Source organism: Mercenaria mercenaria, chromosome 6 (assembly GCF_021730395.1).
Source record: "Mercenaria mercenaria strain notata chromosome 6, MADL_Memer_1, whole genome shotgun sequence".
In the NCBI taxonomy this organism is placed as follows: domain Eukaryota; kingdom Metazoa; phylum Mollusca; class Bivalvia; order Venerida; family Veneridae; genus Mercenaria; species Mercenaria mercenaria.
In genome coordinates, this window is record NC_069366.1 from 40,248,850 (window position 1) to 40,272,476 (window position 23,627).

General features: G+C 36.1%; 1 protein-coding gene across 1 annotated transcript in view; it reads left to right on the plus strand.

The window, feature by feature from the left end:
- Nucleotides 1-21,788, plus strand: part of LOC123549120 (diacylglycerol O-acyltransferase 1-like) — a 282,902-nt gene extending 261,114 nt beyond the window's left edge. The window contains exon 13 of the mRNA XM_053546772.1: nt 8,268-21,788. Within this exon, the coding sequence (XP_053402747.1) occupies nt 8,268-8,447 (180 nt within the window). The 3' untranslated portion in view covers nt 8,448-21,788. The remainder of the gene's footprint in view (nt 1-8,267) is intronic.
- The last annotated feature ends 1,839 nt before the right edge of the window (nt 21,789-23,627 follow it).

The following is a 23,627-nucleotide window of genomic DNA, read 5'->3' on the forward strand; positions in this document are numbered from 1 at the left end:
AAAACCTTCGCCGATGACCGGGTTTTGCCGGGCTAAGTATTTTTGAAACTGCATACAACGGTGACCAATCTGTTAAAGTGGGTATATCGCACAGGTATGACGAAAATACGAGACATTTTAAGAGTAATTTATCTATTTAAAACTAGAAAAACTAAGGGGCGGTAGGCAAATATGTGTTTTTTAGCGAATATTTCTTGAATGTTAGAAAAAAATACAAATGATATGAAAATTTCGATACATCCCCATCAAAGGGCGTTCATTGTAGGTCATCCTCGGCCAATTCCCAATAACAAAGCTTTAAAAACGAAAAAAACTGCGAAGGAAAACATTAGCTTGACTAGTAAAAACAACCGCAAAAAGCGCCCTGCTCGCACGTAATTATACCACCGGTCAACGCTTACGTTGAGACTCGGTGGTGTCTGCCGTCCATGGTTTGTCATCAACAATTTACTCTGTTAACACTCTAGAGGTCACAGTTTTGTTGTTAGAATGTTACCTTTAATAATATCTCAGACGATTTCGTTACTGGGTCATCTGGGATAAAAACCTAGGTTAGTTGATAGGAAAACATTGTTAACACTCCAGAGGCCACATTCAAATCACTCTGCGTCCGTGGTCCGTCAGTCCGTCCGTTAACAATTTCTCGTTATCGCATCTCCTCAGAAACTAGTGGGGGGATTTTGACCAAACTTTGTCAGAATGATGTATTGGTACCCTAGTTGTGTCCCACTGAAAATCAGACTGGTTCAACAATTTTTGAGTGAGTTATGGCCCTTTGTTTATTTCTATAATTTACATAGATTTATATAGGGAAAAACTTTGAAAATCTTCTTGTCCACAACCACAGAGCCTAGGGCTTTGATATTTGGTATGAAGCATCATCTAGTGGTCCTCTACCAAGATGATTCAGATTATTTCCCTGGGGTCAAATATGGCCCCGCCCCGGGGGTCACATGGTTTATATAGACTTATATTATATATAGGGAAAAACTTTGAAAAACCTTTTGTCCAAAACCACAGGGCCTAGGGCTTTGATATTTTGTATGTGATATCATCTAGTGGTCTTCTACTAAGATTGTTCAAATTATTCCCCTAGGGTCAAATATGGCCCCACCCTGGGGGTCAAATGGTTTACATAGACTTATATAGGGAAAAACTTTGAAAATCTTCTTGTCCAAACCACAAAGCCTAGGGCTTTGATATTTGTAATGTAGCATCATCTAGTGGTTCTCTACCAAGTTTGTTCAAACTATCCCCATAGGGTCAAATATGGCCCCGCCCCAGGGGCACATGGTTCATATAGACTTATATAGGGAAAAGCTTTTAAAATCTTCTTGTCAATAACTACAACATTCAAATTTGGACCACATGTACAGTTTTGAGTGGCAAGATGAACCTTGACATGAGTTGACCTTGATTTTGACCTAGTGACCTACTTTTACAATTCTGTAGCTACAGCCTTCAACTTTGGACCACATGCATAGTTTTGTGCACCGGAAAAAACTTTGACATTGACATTGACGTAGTGACCTACTTTCACATTTTTGAAGGTACAGGCTTCAAATTTGGACCACATGCATAGTTTCGTGTTCCGAAATGAAATTTGACCTTGATTTTGACCTAGTGACCTCTTTTCATATTTCTCAAGCTACAGCCTTCAAATTTAGACCACATGCATATTTTTGTATACCTAAAAAAACTTTGACCTTGACATTGACCTAGTGACCTACTTTCACATTTTTGAAGGTACAGGCTTCAAATTTGGATTACTTGCATAGTTTTGTGTTCCGAAATGAAATTTGACCTTGAGATTGACCTAATGACCTACTTTCACATTTCTGAAGCTACAGGCTTCAAATTTGGACCACATGCATATTTTTGTGTTCTGAATTGAAATTTGACATTGATTTGTACCTAGTACCTACCTTCACATTTCTCAAGCTGCAGCTTCCAAATTTGAAGCACATGCATAGATTTGTATACCGAAATGAACTTTGACCTTGAAATTGATCTTGTGACCTACTTTCACATTTCTCAAGCTACAGCTTTTAAATTTGGACCACATGCATGGACCACATGCACAGTGTTGTGTACGGAAATGAAATTTGACCTTGATTTTGACCTTGAGCTAGTCTTGAAATTTGGAACATTCAAAAATGGCTCAATGGTGGGCGCCAAGATCACTGTGTGATCTCTTGTCTGCCTAATCTTCATAAAACTTTGTCAGAATGTTTGTCTCTATGAAAGCAAGGTCAGTTTTGAAACTGGGTTACCTATGGTCTTAAACTAGGTCCAATCATAGAAAAACCTTGTTAACACTTTAGACGCCACATACTACTTGATTATGGTAAGTATTTGTTGGAATGTTTGTCTCAATAAAGTATAGGACAATTTCAAGATTGGATTACTCGAGGTCAAGGGTCAAATCATAGGAAAACCTTGTTAACACTTTAGAGGCCACATTTTCTTCTTGATGTACCTAAAATTTTGTCAGAATGTTTGTTTCAATGAAATCTCAATATTAGTTTCAAAAGTGGTTTATCTGAGGTCACACTAGGTCAAATCACAGAGAAACTTTGTTAACACTTTAAAGGCCATATTTTCTATTTCATCATCATAAAACTGTGTCAGAATATTGGTATCTGTGAAGTCTTGGTCAAGTTTAAAACTGGATTACCTTAGATCTTAAACTAGGTCACTAGGTCAAATCATAGAAAATCTTTTTAGCACTAAAAGGGCCACATTTTTTATTTCAATCTCATATTTTTTGCAGAATGTTTGTCTCTATGAAATGTAGGTCAAATTAAAAACTGGGTTACCAGAGATCTAATTGTAGAGAAGCCTTGTTAACACTCCAGAGACCACAATTTCTACGCTTTGCCAGAGTGTTTATCTCTGTGAAATTAAGTGTCAAATTTTGACCTGATTTAGTTGAGGATTTAAACTAGGGCACTACCGCCTCGGTAGCCTAGTGGTAGAGCGTCCGCTTCGAGAGCGGGAGGTCGTGGGTTCGATCCCTGGCCGCGTCATACCAAAGACGTAAAAAATGGTACTAGCAGCTTCCTCGCTTGGCGCTCAGCATTAAGAGGATGATAGTGCTAGGACTGGTCAGCCCGGTGTCAGTATAATGTGACTGGGTGGGGTATCATGCCACGTGTCTACGGCGTGATATTCCAGTGAGGCAGCACTATAAAGTTGGGCATTGTGCTCACTGCTACAAGTAGACACCGTCGTTTATATGACTGAAAAACTGTTGAAAAAGACGTTAAACCCGAACACACACACACATAAACTAGGGCACTGGATCAAATCATAGAAACGTCCTATTCTACAGATAGAGGAGCAATTCCAATTAAAACATGTTGGCACAGTTCAACTTTTTATACTTTTTGGTAGTATCACTATTTAGCTTTCAAAATGAAGGAGGCAGGTTTTATACTGTCTAAAATCGCACTGAAATGTCCACTAGAGATAACTAATTTTCGAAATCAGACGTTTAACATACGCACATGAGATCAGAAATCTATGTCGGTGATCTAGAGTTAAATTAAATTGCATGGTACTGAAATGTTAATATCGGGGCAATTACTAAACTGTTACGCTCAAATTATTAGTTAATGTTATACATCTCGAACAAAACATCGCCTTTTTCAATATGTGTCAATCATTTGTATATTGACCGGGTACCTTTGTGTCGGCAATTTGGACAACAAATATGTAACAACATCTTTTCACTTCAGATACTCAGGTGCATAATGCATGTTCCAGAAAGACTATTGACAGTTTGAATGTTTAATGATATGATTATCAATAAAATATTTATTTATTAACAAAATAAACATATTGTAGAAAATAAAATAAGATGATGTTCAACTGCCAACTTGTTTCAGTTTTTTTAACAGATACATTACAAATTGTTTCTTTCAGCATACATTTATATTGCATTTATCTAGAAATGTTACTGGACAGTGTAGTAGAACATGTTTAACTTTGTATCCGAGTTAAAGTATTTAACTTTTAGTCCAGATTTCATATTTTTTCACTTGATAAAACATATTAAAAACAGGTATGTTACAAACAACAGATACATTTTCGACTGTGCTATAAATGTGTAAAAACGTTTGAATTGTTTGAATTATCATCATCTTAACTTAAAGTTTTAGAAAAAAGTTGATGACAGTTTTATTATTGATATCTGAAGTTAATAAGACTTCATAAATATTGAATAAAACAGATACGTTACAATTTCTATTTTTAGCTCACCTGAGCACAAAGTGCTCAAGGTGAGCTTTTGTGATCGCCCTGTGTACGGCGTTGTCTGGTGTATGTCGTCCGTCATCAACAATTTGACTGTTGACACTCTAGAGGTCACAGTCTTAGCCAAATCTTAATGAAACTTGGTCAGAATGTTACCCTCAATAAAATCTTCGATATTGGGTCATCTGGGGTCAAAAACTTGGTCACCAGGTCAAATCAAAGGAAAAGCTTGTTAACACTCTAGAGGTCACAATTTTATTCCAATCTTAATGAAACTTGGTCAGAATGTTACCTTCAATAAAATCTTAGACGAGTTTGATATTGGGTCATCTGGGGTCAAAAACTAGGTCGCCAGGTCAAATTAAAGGAAATGCTTGTTAACACTGTAGAGGCCACATTTGTGACTATATTTTCATGCAACTTTAGGTCAAGTTCAAATCAGGGTCAGGTTGGGTCAAAAACTAGGTTACCAGGTCAAATCAAAGGAAAACCTAGTTACCATTCTATAAGCCACATTTATGATCATATCTTAATGAAAGTTGGTCAGAATGGCAATCTTGATGATCTTTAGGTCAGTTTTGATTCTGGGTCGGGTGGGGTCAAAAACTAGGTCACCAGATCAAATAAAAAAAAAAAAAGCTTGTTAACACTCTAGAGGCCACATTCATGACTGTATCTTCATAAAACTTGGTCAGAGTGATAACCTTGATGATCTTTTGGTCAAGTTTAAATCTGGGTCAGGTGGGGTCAAAAACTAGGTCACCAGGTCAAATCAATGGTAAAGCTTGTAAACACTCTAGAGACCTAATTTTAAGTTTGAAACTCATGGGAATTACTCAGATTGTTTGTCTTGATAACCTCTAGGTCAGGTTCGAATCTGGGTCATGTGGGATCAAAAACTAGGTCACCCGGTCAAATCAAAGGAAAAGCTTGTTAGCAATCTAGAAGTCAAATTTATGACTGGATCTTAATGAAACTTGGTCAGAATGTTAATCTTGATGATTTTTAGGCCGATTTTGAATCTGGGTCATGTGGGGTGAAAAACTAGGTCACCAGGTCAAATCAGATGTATAGCTAGTTAACACTCTGTAAGGCACATTTATGATGTATCTTAATGAAACTTGGTCAGAATGTTAATCTTGATCATCTTTAGGTCAAGTTTAAATATGCATCAGGTGGGGTCAAAAACTAGGTCACCAGGTCAGATCAAAGGAAAAGCTTGTTATCACTCTAGAGACCACATTTATGACTGTATCTTCATAAAACTTGGTTAGAATGTTAATCTTGATGATCTTTAGATCCACCTTAAATCTTGGTCAAGTGGGGTCAAAAAATAGGTCACCAGGTCAAATCAAAAGTAAAGCTTGTTAACACTCTGGAAGCCACATTTATGACTGTATCTTAATGAAACTTGGTCAGAATGTTAGTCTTGATGATCTTTAGGCCAAGTTCAAATCTGGGTTATGTGGGATCAAAAACTAGGACACTAGGTCAAATTAACGGAAAAATTAGTTAACATTCTAGAGGCCGTAATGTTAATCTTGATGATCTTTAGGTCAGTAGGTCAGGTGAGCAATACAGGGCCTTCATGGCCCTCTTGTTTATATTAGATGTTTAAATTAAAGTTTTTCTATACAAAACATAACACTTTGTGTTATATTTCTTTATTTTCATACAGAATCATATCAAAATGTATGAAATATAAAGCAAAATTTACATTTAATGTAACGTCAATTAATCAGTTTAAAAATGCGACAGATACGTTTATACGAAATGGGTAGACAATTTTCACCAAAAAGACTGTATTTTCGGATATATCTAAGAACCAACAGTTATATTGTTCATATAGTATGTTTCCCTTATCAATTTAAGTACGTTAATCTACATGATGATATAGATCTTATTTCATAATCCAATATGAAGTTTTATGATAACTGATATTATTGTAAATTACGTTATTTTTCCATACAGTTTAATTTATTTTATCAAAAGTAATATATAAATAACTTTCTTTAACATTTCTTATTAAACTATAAAGAGTATTTAGTCTGAACAGGTAAATAATGGACACAAATATTGTTATGTGTTATATTAATTTAAAAAAAGAAATTTTTAATGAAAATTCACAGTGTAACGTATCTGTCTTTGTGCAAAATCAATGAAATAACGAAAAATTGTCGATAGTTAACTATAATATTTAATTTGTGTACTCCAAAGGCATGAAACAACTAAATAAATGCAAATCTGATTATATTTGGGAACAGCAGATGTGGGCACATTTTTACTGTCCAAGTTGCTCCTCTATGTATAGAATGGACAAGAAAATACTTTTTTACATGCTAAAGGCTTTGTTAGATTGTCAACAAAGCCTTTAGCATGTAAATACATAAAACATGGTCAGAATGTCCATCTCTATCCAGTCTACTTTAAATGATAGGACAGAAACTTTGCTTATGTGACCCCATACAAAGTTTGTTCAAATTATTCCAGTTTCTCAAAAAGAGTTGTCACCTTTTCATGTATGTATACAGTATTTCCTATATGCATACAGTGGATCATGGTCCTCTTGCTTCATATATTAAGCACTTGACATTTAGTTGATAAATGTTTAAAGTAGCAGGTTGGAATATCTCAAAAGACAGGAGTGCTTTCAGTTTTCTTCAGAGAAACATGAGTTGGATAGATCCAGTTTGGTAAGAGAATCATGAAGGACTATATTATAAGCTGGCATAGATTTCATCTTGACCAAATTATGTTCAAAGTTAATCCCCCAGCTATGACAGTTCACGGACTTACTATTATTTTGCTTGGATGCATTCTGTGCTTTCAAAAGATCTTTTTACAGATTTTATTAACACAACAGCGATCTTTAAGTGCGGTGGCCGTAAAAGGTATCCCCATACTTGGATTCAGTGTTGTTATATTTTTTGATCCTTTGGAATCATGGAGTCCATTAAAAATGAACAGACTCAATCAAACCAAGTCTGCTGTTATTTTGCTTTGGGTGCATTCTATGCTTCCAAAGGATATTTTCACAGATTTTATTTACTATACTGGTTTGGAACTATTTTCCGGACTGGACCAGTTTCCGGACAAGTGTAATATCCGCTTTATTTCGTTGTTATTCATGCAATTGTTTCATCTAGATCATTTAGATGTTTGTTCTTCATGTCTACAACAAACCACTATTCTATAAGGCTGTATAATGTTTGGGTTTTTGATGATAACTCACATGCGTTAACAAAACAACTTTCTGTCTTAACGGGGCATGAAGATAGCGTTGCGCATGCGCAGTAGTTCACACATGCCGAGGTATCAAGTGGGGAAGGAATAACCAAACTACATAATGATTGTCTGCTGATAACATGTTCTTCTTTTAATTTCACGCTAAAAGTTACGTAAGATGCAGGGCTGTCGATTTTTGCACAAATTTTATTCTATAACTATTGGAATTATCAAGAATTAGTAGAAGACGAAATTCGAGTTTTTTATAGTCAACCTCGGTTTGCTTTCGTAGCTGCTATTGAACATCGGGTTATGTTTCATGTGCAATTTTGAAGAGATGAATGATAAAGAAAGGTGTAGAAATAGTTTAATTACTTATTTTGATATCAAATTAACAACAAAACACCGTCAAAATATTTGTTCGGATACTGGTTTACCTGACGGGAAAAATAACTTATTTTAGTGACCCCATTTGAGGCCCCATGGAACCCATATTTTACGTCACAACGCGATGCTTATTACAACACCGGATGTGGAAGGAGCTGAAGTTTGTGCAGTGTGGGCTTCATTTATGTCAAATATTATTTTTAGGGAATAATGGAGCCGAAATATGAAAATGTGTCCGGAAAATGGTTCCCAACCAGTATATGGATTAAATTGTTTTTAATACTTTTTCTATTGCATATTCTGAGAACTTTTTTGTTGGTCCAGGACATGATATTGTTAATGAAGATAGGGTAGAGTCTATTTTTATAAAGTAAAGGGATCTTTTTGTTCTGTTGTAGGTACCTTTAGCTTTGGTCCAATCAAAATATGTCCATGGAAAATATGGAAATATGGTTGTATGGTTATCGCTCATCTTAGGTCAGCCTGTTGCCATCCTAGCGTACTACCATGACTTCTATGTGAATCATGTGGCCTACCAGAACACATTACCTGGAAATACGACATTACCAGCAACTTGATCTATGACTATTTTAGCCAATCAGATCAGCCATTAAAACTGTAGTTAATTTGAACAGTTAATCCATCATTTTGAAAAAGGTACTCAGGGTGTTACATGTATAGGAAATATTGACTGCAGAATGTATGATAAAGTATTTTTGTCTGTTTATATATTAGCATTGCAGTGAATTATGTTTTGGAAACTAGTTAGGATTATTGTACCCCTCGAACAATGAAGTTGTAAGTGGGGTATACTGGTTTCAGGATGTCCGTCTGTCCATCTGTCTGTAGACACAGTCTTGTGCGCACCATCTCTCCTCATCACCTTGACACAATTTAATGATACTTAACACAAGTGATCAGCAACAACAGAAGTTGTGCATGGTCATGTTAGGTTCTTTCAGAAAAAAATTTACGTTAACGGTCAGTTTGAGACGCCCCCGACAAAATTCCCTCTATTTTATACTTCTATTCGGTGGGTCCTGCTGTCCGTGGCCAGCGGCCACTCAAATTGCCTCCCAAAGCCTAAAAACGGCATGCATTAGACGGTCAGCGGTCAGTTCCGCAGCCATGTTTAAAATTGGATTTAACAGGTTGCTAAATTGCAAGCCGTGTCGATAGCAACAGACAAGAAATCAACCACAAATGTTCCCCATGATGAGACGATGTGTCATGCGCAAACCCCAGACCCTTAGCTTAAAGGTCAAGGTCACAATTGGAGGTCAAAGGTCAGCAGGGCTTTTTTCCTGTCCGATCCATAATTCTGCCATCCATGAAGGGATTTTAATATTATATGGCAGAAGTGTACCTCATAATAAGACGATGTGTCATGCATGACTTTCAGACCCCTAGCTCAGAGGTCAAGGTCACACTTGGCTGTCAGATGTTAACATGGCTTGAACAGGGTCTGTTTCTTGTCCGGTCCATAACTCTGTCATTCAGTAAGGGATTTTAATATCACTTGGCACAAATGTTCCCCGTGATGAGACGACATGTCATGCGGAAATCCTCAAAGGTCAAGGTCACAATTGGAGGTCAAAGGTCAATTGTGCTTTTTTCCTGTCCGGACCGTAACTCCATGAAGGGATTTTAATATTACTTGGCACAAATGTTTCCCATGATGAGACGACGTGTCATGCACAAAACCCGGACCGGTAGCTCAAAGGTCAAGGTCACAATTGGAGGTCAAAGATCAATAGGTTTTTATGTCTCCGAAGAGAGGCATATTAGTTTTCAACTGTCCATCCGTTCATTAGTTAGTTCGTTCATCACAACGTTAACTTTTTGCATGAAGGCACTTTACTCGCGAACCACTGCACCCAGGACCTTCAAACTTCATATACTGATAGTACTTATTGAGTACACCACCCCTACTGACTTTAAGGTTACCAGGTCAGAGGTCAAGGTCACAGGGGCCAACGTTAACTTTTTGCATGAAGGCACATTACTCGTGAAGCACTGCACTCAGGACCTTCAAACTTCACATGCTGATAGTACTTATTGAGTACACCACCCTACTGACTTTGGGGTCACCAGGTCAAAGGTCAAGGTCACAGGGGCCAATGTTAACTTTTTGCATGAAGGCACTTTACTCACAAAGCAGTGCACACAGGACCTTCAAACTTCACGTGCTGATAGTACTTATTGAGTACACCACCCCTACTGACTTACCAGGTCAAAGGTCAAGGTCACAGGGGCCAACGTTAATTTTTTGCATGTAGGCACTTTACTCGCGAACCACTGCACCCAGGACCTTCAAACTTCATATGCTGATAGTATTTATTTAGTACACCACCCCTACTGACTTTGGGGTCACCAGGTCAAAGGTCACGGTCACGGTCTAACATTAACTTTTTGCATGAAGGCACTTTACTCGCGAACCACTTCACCCAGGACCTTCAAACTTCACATGCTGATAGTTCTTATTGAGTACACTACCCCTAATGACTTTGGGGCCACCAGGTGAAAAGTCAAGGTCACAAGGTTAAAGGTCAAGGTGTTGTGGGGGCATTTGTCACCATTAGTGACAGCTCTTGTTTTTTCCTGTCCGGTCCAGAACTCTGTCATTCATCAAGGGATTTTAATATTACTTAGCATAAAATATTTATGTTCCCCATGATGAGAGGACGTGTCATGCACAACACCCAGAACCCCAGCTTAAAGGTCAAGGTCACAATTGGAGATCAAAGGTCAATGTGACATTTTTCCTGTCCGGTGTATAACTTTGTCATGCAAAACAGGATTTGAATATTACTTGGCACAAATGTTCACCACTATGAGATGGAGTGTCATGTGCAAGAACCTGGTCCCTAAGTGGAAGGTCAAGGTCACACATAGAGGCCAAATGTCAAATACAAGATGACTTTGTCTGGAACATTTCTTCTTACTTCATAGAGGGATTTTGATGTAACTTGGCATAATGTTCACTTACTATGAAACGGATTGTTGATTGCAAGAACCAGGTCCCTAGGTCTAAGGTCAAGGTCACACTTAGAGGTCAAATGCCAGATTCAAGAATGACTTTGTCTGGAGCATTTCTTCTTCATGCATAGAGGGATTTTGATGTAACTTGGCACAATTGTACACCATCATGAGATGAAGCGTCATGCGCCGGTCCCTTCTTTAGAATTACTTCCCTTTGTTGTTACTATAAATAGCCTATATTGTAACTTTTTCATTACTAGTCATAGGGAAGAATCAAGACCACTTTTCTGTGGTACAATATGCATGTTACATCCAATTTTGAGGTGTATTTTGACCTGTCTCAGGTAAGGATTTTTGTGTGGACTTTGAATGTTTTTTTTTTTTTTTTCAATATTAACTTCCCTTAGTTGTTACTATAAATGACTTATATTGTAACTTTTTTATAATTGACCATAGGGAAAAACCAAGACCACTTTTTTGTAGTACAACATAGATGTTACTTTCAAATTTTAGGTGTATTTTAAGGTTTCTCTGCCTGGTGAGTTTTTTTGTGGATTTAGAAAAACAAAAGAATTACAATAATTACTACACAACCACAGAATTAAAATTCCATTTGCAAATACAGGTGCTAGTGAAATTTGCTATGATGGGTGTTTATTGTGATATTCTGGCACTCTTGTTTATTTTTTACTATAAATAACTTATATGATACCTTTTTGATAATTGGCCAAAAAATGCTATATAAAAACTATAGGTTTTTATACATACAGCCCTATGTGGTTCTGGGACAATCTGTGTATGGAAAGAATTGGAACCACTGCCTTACCCTTGCATGATCGTAAGAGGCAACTAATAGGGTCTTATACCGTCTTAACACTTGGTTTTGCAGTAACTCTGTGATTCCAGCAGGTATGTAAATTTTGATTCCATACCTCATGTTTTTATTTCGATGTAAATGAGATGTGGAACCAAAATTTGTAGTCCTGTTTGGCACCATATAACCTATACTGTGTTGGTGCGCCGTAAAACCCAAATAAATAAATAAATTTTATACATACAAATTTTTAATCTAAGTGTTTTGTTATAACATATTGTATATATAGTACAATATTGTTTATACATTATTGACAGATATCAGTTCATTATGTTATACTGCAGTAGAGAAAATTAGTTGCCTTCCAGTAGGGGACTTTGTATTGCATGGCAATACTTCATTCACTTGTTTAGATTTAGTTGATAGTCTTATCCCCCCTGTGTCAAAGATCCCGGGGGCATATAATGTTTGTACTGTCTGTCCGTAACACTTTCTTATGTACTGAACTCCTCCTACAGTTTCCATACAGTTAAAATGAAAATTATTACACATCATAAACATTCATATACATTATCAACTTGAAGTAGACATGTGCATATTGTCGGAACTTTCATGTCCAATTATTTGTTTTCAAGTTACAGCCCATTTTTATATCCCCACAAAACGAAGTTTGGGGGGCTATATAGGAATGAGCTGTCGGTCCGTTTGTTTTCATGGTTCCGGACAATAATTCATGAAAGGCTTGAAAGATTTAAATAATTTTTGGTACACAGATGTAGCATCATAAAATACAGGTGAAGTTTGACTTTGAGGTCCAAGGTCACAATGACCCGAAACAGTTAAACGGTCTCCAGATGATAACTTTAGAATGCTTGGGCCTAGGATCATAAATTTTGGTTCACAGGTGTAACATCATAAAATACAGGTTACTGGTACTGATGATAAACCCGGACAGACGATAAAGTCGACCGCCTTGGAAATATTTGATTGCAATCAGTTCTTTATAAAATTGAACACACCATCTAATAGTTTCCATTTACAACACCAACTGGTGTAAATAAAAACAAAATTGGTAAATATTCTGTATAAATAAATGACTTACATTTATCTGTATAAAAATATTTATCCAAAATTACTGGGGAAAGAGGGTGCTTTTTTGCGCATGCTCACTGTCGCCACATGAAGGCCTGACATTGGGTCATTTTCATTACTTGATCAGGAATGACTGTTCCAGCTTTTTGGGAAAGTTTCAATATAATACTACGAAGAAAATTTTGTAAATGACAGTGTTCGAATTTATCATCAGTCAACCTGCTTACAGTCCCCATTTTACAAACCCCTTCCAGGGCCTCACTTCGTGTGAGTTTGCTAACTAAATATAAATTTGAATTATGTAAAGTTTTCAGCAAATGCTAAGCTTTATTTTGATACCGACCATTGATTACAAATTGCAGAAATAAAAAAGTTACAGATAAAAAACCTCATTTTCTGTTCGGGTTTATCATCAGTACCAGTAAGGTCGTCGGAGGGATATAGTTTTGGCATTGTCCGTCCTTCCGTCCATAGCCATAGCTAGGAAGTGGTTGGGAATATTTAAATAAAACTTCATGCAGCCCATCAAGTTTCAGTCCGATTGCCAAAGTAACACCAGAGTTGTGGCCCTTACAAGTTTCTAGTGTTAACTATAATATGGCAATTTCTGCTTCATAACTTTTGATATATTTGACCTAGAACTATGAAACTTAAACTGAATTTAGATCACCATAATGTGGTTGTGCATACACAATTTCGTCTGGATTTCTTTTAGTAACTTCAGAGTTATTGCCCTTTAATTGTTTATTTGTGCATAACACACTTACCATTTGGTAGAATTTCATTAAACTTCTTTCATTTTTTTCCATGAACATTTATTATAAACATGTGAAGTTGAATACACACAAAAAAAATATTTTTTTTTTTCATTCCTTATTTTAGATTTTTTTCAAACCTTCCATGAATATTTATCAACATGCAAAGTTGTACTGTTTCCCCACCTCATTTCTCCACCCAGATCATGCATCCTCCCCCCAACCCACCCATGCGGGAGGTCGCAGGTTTGATCCCCAGCTGCGTCATACCAAAGATGTAAAAAATGGTACTAGTAGCTACCTTGCTTGACGCTCAGCATTAAGAGGGTAGTGCTAGGACTGGTCAGCCCGGTGTCTGTATAATATGACAGGGTGGGGTATCGTGTCACGTGTCTACGGCGTGATATTCCAGTGAGGCAGCACTATAAAGTTGGACACCGTTGTTTATATGACTGAAAAATTGTTGAAAAAGACGTTTTACCCGAACACACACACATTCACCCGTTCAAAGCCCCCCCCCAAAAAATATTATTTTTTTTTAGAAATGTTCAAACCTTCAACATGTGAAGTGGTAACCAACACCCACCCAGCCGCCAGCCATGTTCAAGATATCTTACTTGATTGTGCTCTCTTCTTTTAAAGACAATATTTCATTCTAGTTACACTTCGAGCTCACATAACTCCATGTAATTCTAAAAGCTATGCTTATTACAGTAAACATATTCCATTCAAAATAATTTCTTTAGTCAGGATCAACGTAACATACATTTATTATGTACACTTTAAACGTTCGTTTTCTGTTAAATTGATTTTGTCTAATGAAATTATTTGCTTCTTAGTAGCATCCTTAACTTTTTGCCAGATATAATTTTTTGCCATTCCTCACCACAAACCCTTTCGGAGGGGGATGCCAGTTCATCGAATTTGCTTGTTCAACATACTATAGTACAATTCTTGTCAGGAGTACTAGTATTTCTCAGCAACCACTGGTTGGAATTTAGGGAATCTTCATAGGAAGCTTTATTATCGAGAGGAGATGCACATATTATCTACATTTTCGGTTTGGATGATTTTTCACCCAGTTATTGCCCTTTGATTATTAAACAATAGTATACTATAGTACAATTCTTGTGCAGAGTATTTCTCAGCAACCATTGGTTGGAATTTAGCCATTCTTCATAGGAAGCTTTACTATCAAGAGGAGATGCACATTATTACTATCCCCCGCCAAAGGTGGAGGGATATAGTTTTGGTGTTGTCTGTCTGTCCTTTTATCAAAATATGGGGGCATCCTTCCATCTGTCCGTCCGTCTATCTTTCTGTCTGGAGCCATATCTTGGAAGTGGTTTGGAATATTTAAATAAAACTTTATATACATGTTCACCACTATAGGGAAATGCAAATGCAGCATGTCAAGTTTCTGTTAGATTGCCCAAGTAACACCAAAGTTATGGCCCTTAGTAGTTTCTGGTGTTAACTATGTAGGGTACTATAAATACGGCAATTTCTGCTTCATAACTTGTGACATATTTGACCTAGACCTAGAATAAAATGTGAATGTTCAGGTACTTCAAAGGCATTCTGAAAGTTTAAATTTTAAACATTATATTCAATGTTAACTCTTCTATCAAGTATGTTTATAAGTTTTTTAGCTCACCTGTCACAAAGTGACAAGGTGGGTGAGCTTTTGCGATCGCGCGGTGTCCGTGGTCCGTGCGTGCGTCCGTAAACTTTTGCTTGTGACCACTCTAGAGGTCACATTTTTCATGGGATCTTTATGAAAGTTGGCCAGAATGTTCATCTTGATGATATCTAGGTCAAGTTCGAAACTGGGTCACATGCCTTCAAAAACTAGGTCAGTAGGTCTAAAAATAGAAAAACCTTGTGACCTCTCTAGAGGCCGTATATTTCACAAGATCTTCATGAAAATTGGTCAGATTGTTCACCTTGATGATATCTAGGTCAAGTTCGAAACTGGGTCACGTGCCTTCAAAAACTAGGTCAGTAGGTCTAAAAATGGAAAAACCTTGTGACCTCTCTAGAGGCCATATATTTCACAAGATCTTCATGAAAATTGGTCAGAACGTTCACCTTGATGATATCTAGGTCAAGTTCGAAACTGGGTCACGTGCCTTCAAAAACTAGATCAGTAGGTCAAATAATAGAAAAACCTTGTGACCCCTCTAAAGGCCATATTTTTCATGGGATCTGTATGAAAGTTGGTCTGAATGTTCGTCTTGATGATATCTAGGTCAAGTTCGAAAATGGGTCACGTGCGGTCAAAAACTAGGTCAGTAGGTCTAAAAATAGAAAAACCTTGTGACCTCTCTAGAGGCCACATATTTCATGAGATCTTCATGAAAATTGGTCAGAATGATCACCTTGATGATATCTAGGTCAAATTTGAAAGTGGGTCACGTGCCATCAAAAACTAGGTCAGTAGGTCAAATAATAGAAAAACCTTATGACCTCTCTAGAGGCCATACATATTTTTTATGGGATCTGTATGAAAGTTGGTCTGAATGTTCATCTTGATGATATCTAGGTCAATTTCGAAAGTGGGTCATGTGCCTTCAAAAACTAGGTCAGTAGGTCAAATAATAGAAAAACCTTGTGACCTCTCTAAAGGCCATATTTTTCATGGGATCTGTATGAAAATTGGTCTGAATGTTCATCTTGATGATATCAAGGTCAAGTTCGAAACAGGGTCATGTGCGGTCAAAAACTAGGTCAGTAGGTCTAAAAATAGAAAAACCTTGTGACCTCTCTAGAGGCCATACTTGTGAATGGATCTCCATAAAAATTGGTCAGAATGTTCATCTTGATGATATCTAGGTCAAGTTTGAAACTGGGTCAACTGCGGTCATAAACTAGGTCAGTAGGTTCTAAAATTATTAAAATCTTTTGACTTCTCTAGAGGCCATATTTTTCAATGGATCTTCATGAAAATTGATCTGAATGTTCACCTTGATGATATCTAGGTCAGTTTCGAAACTGGGTCACGTGCGGTCAAAAACTAGGCCAGTAGATATAAAAAAAAGAAAAACCTTGTGACCTCTCTAGAGGCTATATTTTTCATGACATCTTCATGAAAATTAGTGAGAATGTTCACCTTGATGATATCTAGGTAAAGTTCAAAACAGGGTCACGTACCTTTGAAAACTAAGTCAATAGGTCAAATAATAGAAAAACCTTGTGACCTCTCTAGAGACCATCTTTTTCAATGGATCTTCATGAAAATTGGTCAGAATTTTTATCTTGATAATATCTAGGTCAAGTTCAAAACTGGGTCACATGAGCTCAAAAACTAGGTCACTATTTCAAATAATAGAAAAAACGACGTCATACTCAAAACTGGGTCATGTGGGAAGAGGTGAGCGATTCAGGACCATCATGGTCCTCTTGTTTTTATAGTTAAAAGTTTCTTGTTCGTACGAATTGTATGAATTTTCTAAGGCGGATAATAATTGATATGATAAGTCAGATAATTAAGAAATAAATATTGAAATACTTACTTTCTACAAATCATGTTGAATATTAATCCATACAGTTGCTCTAAATGTCTGCAAAACTCACACAAATGTATCAAATTACCATGAGAATGTGTAAACATCTCTGCGAGTTGCGTGTGTCTAACTGAGCTACATGTGTAAAGTTCAGTGCTGGGTCAGATTTCGTAACTAATGTTCCCATTTTGATCCAGGTATATCATCTGACATCATAGTTTAAAATTGAGCCAAAATGAAATTCTTGCCCCAGACCAATTCAGTTTGTTAAATGCATACTAATAACTACTCATTCCCTTGGTTACAGGTCGGATGTTTTGGTTATTTTTATTTATTCAGACATAGTTTTATAGAAGTGCCTGTTCAACCTATACTTAACAGCTACATCGTGTAAAATAGAATTGAAATTATGATTTTGTGTTAAACACAAATGTGTCCATTCAAGAAACGAGTTCATCATTGGAAAATATAATTGTGTTTTTGCTGCGAAATATTAAAAAAATCCGACATGTATCCAATGTCGCTTAAATGTCTACTACCAGTGTCTGTTAGACGTCGTGGTTTCAACATCTTTTCGACGTTGCATTTAGGTCGCCGAGGTCGTGACCTAAATCAAACCAATATCCAACGCTGATTTGACGTCTACTACTGACGTCTGTTAGACGTCGGGGTTTCAACGTCTTTTTGACGTTGCATTTAGGTGGACAACGTCGCGACCTAAATTCAACCAATATCCAACATCGATTCAACGTCGTATGCCTGCTGGGAGTGTAGGTATACTTTACAGGTGAACGACAGGTAATGTCTGATGACCATAAAGGAAGGAATTTTTTCTGTGACTACTTATAGCGCAGTTATGGCTCTTTGATAGTTTTGCTATATAAAATATAAAGAAAAATCTTGTGTGTCCAACATTTTACTCCTCCCTCACTATTAGCTGGATTTGCTTCAAACTATCACAGATGAATAAACTTGATGTGCCATTGACCATAAAGAAAGGAAATTTTCTGTGATTATTTTTACTGCAGTTATGGCCCTGATAGTTTTGCTATATAGATTATATAATATATATATAGAGAGAGAGATTATATAGAGAAAAATCTTATGTGTCCAGCTCTGGAAACACTATTGAAAGGATATGCTTGAAAGTTTCACAGTTGAAGGACCTTCATGTGAAGATGACCATAAATGACAGACCTTTCTCTGTGGGCATTTTTTCTAGGCTCTTTCTTAATAAAAACTTTGTCATTTAGAGGATAGCACAGTATGTTGGGGCATCCTTGTCCTGTGGACACAATTCTAGTTCTCTTTATCTCTGTAACTATGGGATGGATTTGCTTCAAACTTAAAATAGTTATTCTTCATCATCATCTGGCACAAGGGCCATTACTCTTGACCAATATTTCTTGATTATCCCCCTTAGATTTTCAGGTTAAAGTTTTGGTACACTTACACTCTATCTCAGTTATTACTAAATGGATTGATTCAAACTTAAAACAGTTGTTCCAAATAATCACCCACATCATATGACACAATGTCCATAAGTCTTGCACCAATTTTTCATGGATTATGGCCCCTTTTTACTTAGAATTTTAGGGTAGTTTTAGTGCTATATCTCTGTGATTACAGAAAGGATTTGATTCAAACATGAAACAATTGTTCCACATCATTTTGCACAAGGCTCATAACTGTGGCACCAGTATTATATGAATTATGCCCTCTTTTAGGTAAAATTTCAGGTTAAAAGTTTTGATGCACTTTCAGTCTATATCTGTTATTACCAAACAAATTGATGCACACTTAAAATAGTTGTACCACGTTATCACCCACATCATATGACGCAAGAGCCATAACTCTGGCATCAATATTCTGTGAATTATGCCTCCATTTTACTTAGATTTTCAGGTTAATGTAATAATAATAATTATTAAGTCTTTATTTAAGGAGGAAGCATACTTGCCACAGGAATCTTCTGTATGGGTCTCAACATAATAACATAATACATTTTACATATTTACAACATGAACAAAACAGATACATTTTACAACAGTACAGAACAAAAATGATTTATTTTAATTTTCAGTTTGTCCAACAAGGAAACTTCCATTGGATATATTTTCTTTTGAATTCTGCTGTAGATGCAGAAGATCTTACATGTAGAGGAATGTCATTCCACAGTTTTGGTCCTGAATAATTTAGTTGATTTTCTGAAAAATTCTAAATTTGGTTTTGGAATATAAAGTTGTTGCTGTGATGATCTGAGTTTGTTTTTATTAACATATTTGAATTTATTCTTTAAGTAGTTTGGACAGTTTTGAGGTTCTGTTTGCAATGCTTTATAGACTGTTACAGCTTTTTAACTCACCTGAGCACGAAGTGTTCAAGGTGAGGTATTGTGACCGGTCATTGTCTGGTGTCCGTCGGCGTGCGTCGCCTGCACAATTTGCCTTGTGAAGACTCTACAGGCCACAGTTGTGACCCAATCTTTATGAAACTTGGTCAGAATGTTTGTCTTGGTGATCTCTAGGTCAAATTCGAATCTGGGTCATGTAGGGTCAAAAGCTAGGTCACCCGGACAAATCAAAGGAAAAGCTTGTGAACACTCTAGAGGCCACAGTTAAGACTCAATCTTTATGAAACTTGGTCAGAATGTTTGTCTTGATGATCTCAAAGTCAGTTTCATATCTGGGTCATGTGGGATCAAAAACTAGGTCAGTAGGCCAGATCATAGGAAAAGATTGTGAACACTAGAGGCCACAGTTGTAACCCAATCTTTATAAAACTTAGCCAGAATGTTTGTCTTGATGATCTCTGGGTCAAGTTTGAATCTGGGTCCTGTGGGGTCAAAAACAAGGTCACGCGGTCAAATCAAAGGAAAAGCTTGTGAACAGTAGAGGCCACAGTTGTGACTCAATCTTTATGAAACTTGGTCAGAATGTTTGTCTTGATGATCTCTAGTTCAAGGTCTAATCTGGGTCATGTGGGGTCAAAAACTAGGTCACCAAGTCAGATCAAAGGAAAAGCTTGTGAATACTCTAGAGGCCACAGTTGTGACTCAATCTTTATGCAACTTGGTCTATAAATAGAAAAACCTTTAAACAACTTTTTCTAATGAACTGCTTAATGGATATTTATCAAACTTGGTCTGTAATAAGGTCCTCTCTATAGTAAATGGAGGGACTTGAGAGCTAAAAACAGAAATACCTTTAAAAAATTTCTTCTTATGAACGAGTGGATGGATCTTCATAAAACTTAGTCAATAGCATCATTATAAAGTCCTCACTTCAATTTTGTTCAAATGGGGGCACTTGGCCCCTTTTATCAACCACTAGAGCTAAAAATAGAAGTATCTGTAAACAACTTCTTCCCATGAACTGCTTGATGGATCTTCATCAAACTTTCTCGGTATCATCAATATAAGGCCGTATGCCAAATGTATTCAACTTGGGGCACTTTGTCCCTTTTAGGGGCCACCAGAGCCAGAAATAGAAAAATATTGAAACAACTTCTTATGATCAAGTTTGTTCTGCATTTTTGGGCTGTCACAGCAAAATATAGAAAACAAATTTGAAATAACTTTTGTTTTAATGAACTGTTCACCAAACTTGGTTAGAAACAAGGTCATATGGTCGAAGTCCTCTTCAGGTGAGCGCATTAGGCCCATTTGGGCCTATTGTTAACCTTAATATACTGCTTGGACAGAAATATGCAAATTTAGAAATGTGTCACACAGTTAATCTTACACGCAATGACTGTGTTCATATTTAATCCAAATGTATATTTTTCGTACTAACATTATAAATTGTCAAGTATTTTTGCTTCACACTATTCTGCAAAAATGAATATATATATCTAAAAAGGTAACGATTACTGATGCTTCGCGGGTAAGATTGACCCAATTAGCTGTTGAAACCTGACAACAAACAACTGAACACTCTCACAAATTTTGATGGGCCCATCCAGTTCAAAGGAATAAAGTTTGACTGCACATATATTGTTCTTAGTCTTAATGTTACATCTGAAATGACCATACAGTTGTCTATTTCAAAATTACAGTTTGTATCAATCACACACTTGTATACTGTTCATGCTTTATGATACCCAGTTGTCGTATACTTGTATGTTCATACAGTACTTTATGACACCCATTTTTCATATACTTGTGTATGTACATACTGTAGTTATACCCAGTTATGGTATACACTGACGAGATACGAAAACGCAACAAACATATGTTTGAATATATTTTGTACTACAAAAAGGATCACCATGAAATGTTCAACACATACACATCTCGATACTCTATACCCATTGTGTTAATTATACGGTCTGTTATGCTGATTATATTTGAACACAATTGGTATAGATGTTGATAAGAGTGATTGTAGAGATGCTGATAAGAGTGATTGAAGTGATGTTGATAAGAGTGATTGAAGTGATGTTGATATTAGTGATTGTAGTGATGTTGATAAGAGTGATTGTAGTGATGTTGATAAAGGTGATTGAAGTGATGTTGATAAGAGTGATTGTAGTGATGTTAATAAAGGACTATTAAAGCTTATTTTGCTGGAATTATTCCCTTTCTGTTTGTTTTAAGTGATATTTTATAGTTTGTTATTGGCTCTGAGTGAAACTTATTGCTAGTCTTAATTTTGTATATATAAAATGAACACGAGAAAAGAGAGTGATTAGCTCCTAAAATTTAATGTTACTACATAAATGCTTTATAAATTATACCGGCATATTTACAAATAAATAATACACAATGCATGAATAGTTCTAGTTACTTTGACATGGGACAATACAGTAGTATGTCCACAAATATTGTAGTGTGATATATTAAGCAGTCGAGTGATTTCAAAAGTTCCACTGTACCCATAAGATATCTTGATTTTGCCCAAATTTTGTTCTAGACTGACAAATGTTCAAGTGCCACCATGCAGACTTGGTCCGTGGGTCAAGGCAAAACCTTAGCATTGCATAGGGATAGTGCTGATTTGGATGGTGAAAAAGAAATTTATGTGACATTTCTTATAATAAAACTTATCTTTTAATGCCTGGAATAATCAATACTGTGAAATCATTAATATTCGTGAGGGACTAATTTTCGTGGTTGAGAAAATACACGAAATTTAATCCTTACATACAAGTAAAATTCCCATTCATTTTATGTTCAAAAGTTGAAATCCATGAATTCATATCCCCACGAAATTGCCATTTTGATCAAAACCACGAAATTTCATGCCCACGAAATTAAATGATTTTACAGTAATTTACTTTGGTTGTCAAATAATGCTATGCTTTGTATATTATACCAAATAAAATGTAAAAAGTAGGAGTTGATGTACCCCACCCACCACATTAGTACATATACTTACGCGGGAAATCTTAAGAACTTCTAAGGACGACATTGTTAATTTCGTAGTTGAGTCAATCCACTAAATTTAATCCTAATGAACAAGTAAAATTCCCATTCATTTTATGTTCAAAAGTTGAAATTCATGAATTCATATCCCACGAAATTGCCATTTTGACCAAAACCGCGAAATTTCATGTCCATGAAATTAAATGATTTTACAGTAATTTACTTTGGTTGTCAAATATTGCTATGCTATATATATTATACCAAATAAAATGTAAAAAGTAGGGGTTGATGTACCCCACCCACCATATTAGTACATATACTTACACGGGAAATCTTAAGAACTTCTAAAAACGACATTGTGAATGTCGTGGATTTTGTGGTTGAGTTAATCCACGAAATTTAATCCTAACGAACAAGTAAAATTCCCATTCATTTTATGTTCAAAAGTTGAAATCCATGAATTCATATCCCCACGAAATTGCCATTTTAACCAAAACCACGGAATTTCATGCCCATGAAATTAAGTGATTTTACAGTAATTTACTTTGGTTGTCAAATAATGCTATGCTATGTATAATAAAAAAAATTATTATACCAAATAAAATGTAAAAAGTAGGGGTTGATGTACCCAACCCACCACATTAGTATATATACTTACGCGGTAAATCTTAAGAACTTCTAAAGACGACATTGTTAATTTCATTGTTGAGTCAATCCACGAAATTTAATCCTAACGAACAAGTAAAATTCCCATTCATTTTATGTTCAAAAGTTGAAATCCATGAATTCATATCCCCACGAAAAAGCCATTTTGACCAAAACCACGAAATTTCATGCCCACAAAATTAAATGATGTAAAATCATTATAATGGGGTTGATGTACCCCACCCACCACATTAGTACATACTTACGCGGGAAATCTTAAGAACTTCTAAAGACGACATTGTGAATGTCGTGGATTTCGTGGTTGAGTCAATCCATGAAACTTAATCCTAACGAACAAGTAAAATTCCCATTCATTTTATGTTCAAAAGTTGAAATCCATGAACTCATATCCCCACGAAATTGCCATCTGTAAACAACATTGTGAAGGATATTAAATCAAACATTTGATTATTCGCCGATGACACAAGTTTATATCTGGTAGTAGACGATCCAGAAGACACCGCATCTCAATTTAACTCTGACCTCGGCAAAATACATCATTGGGTAAAACTTGGCTAGTTGATTTTAATCCTAATAAA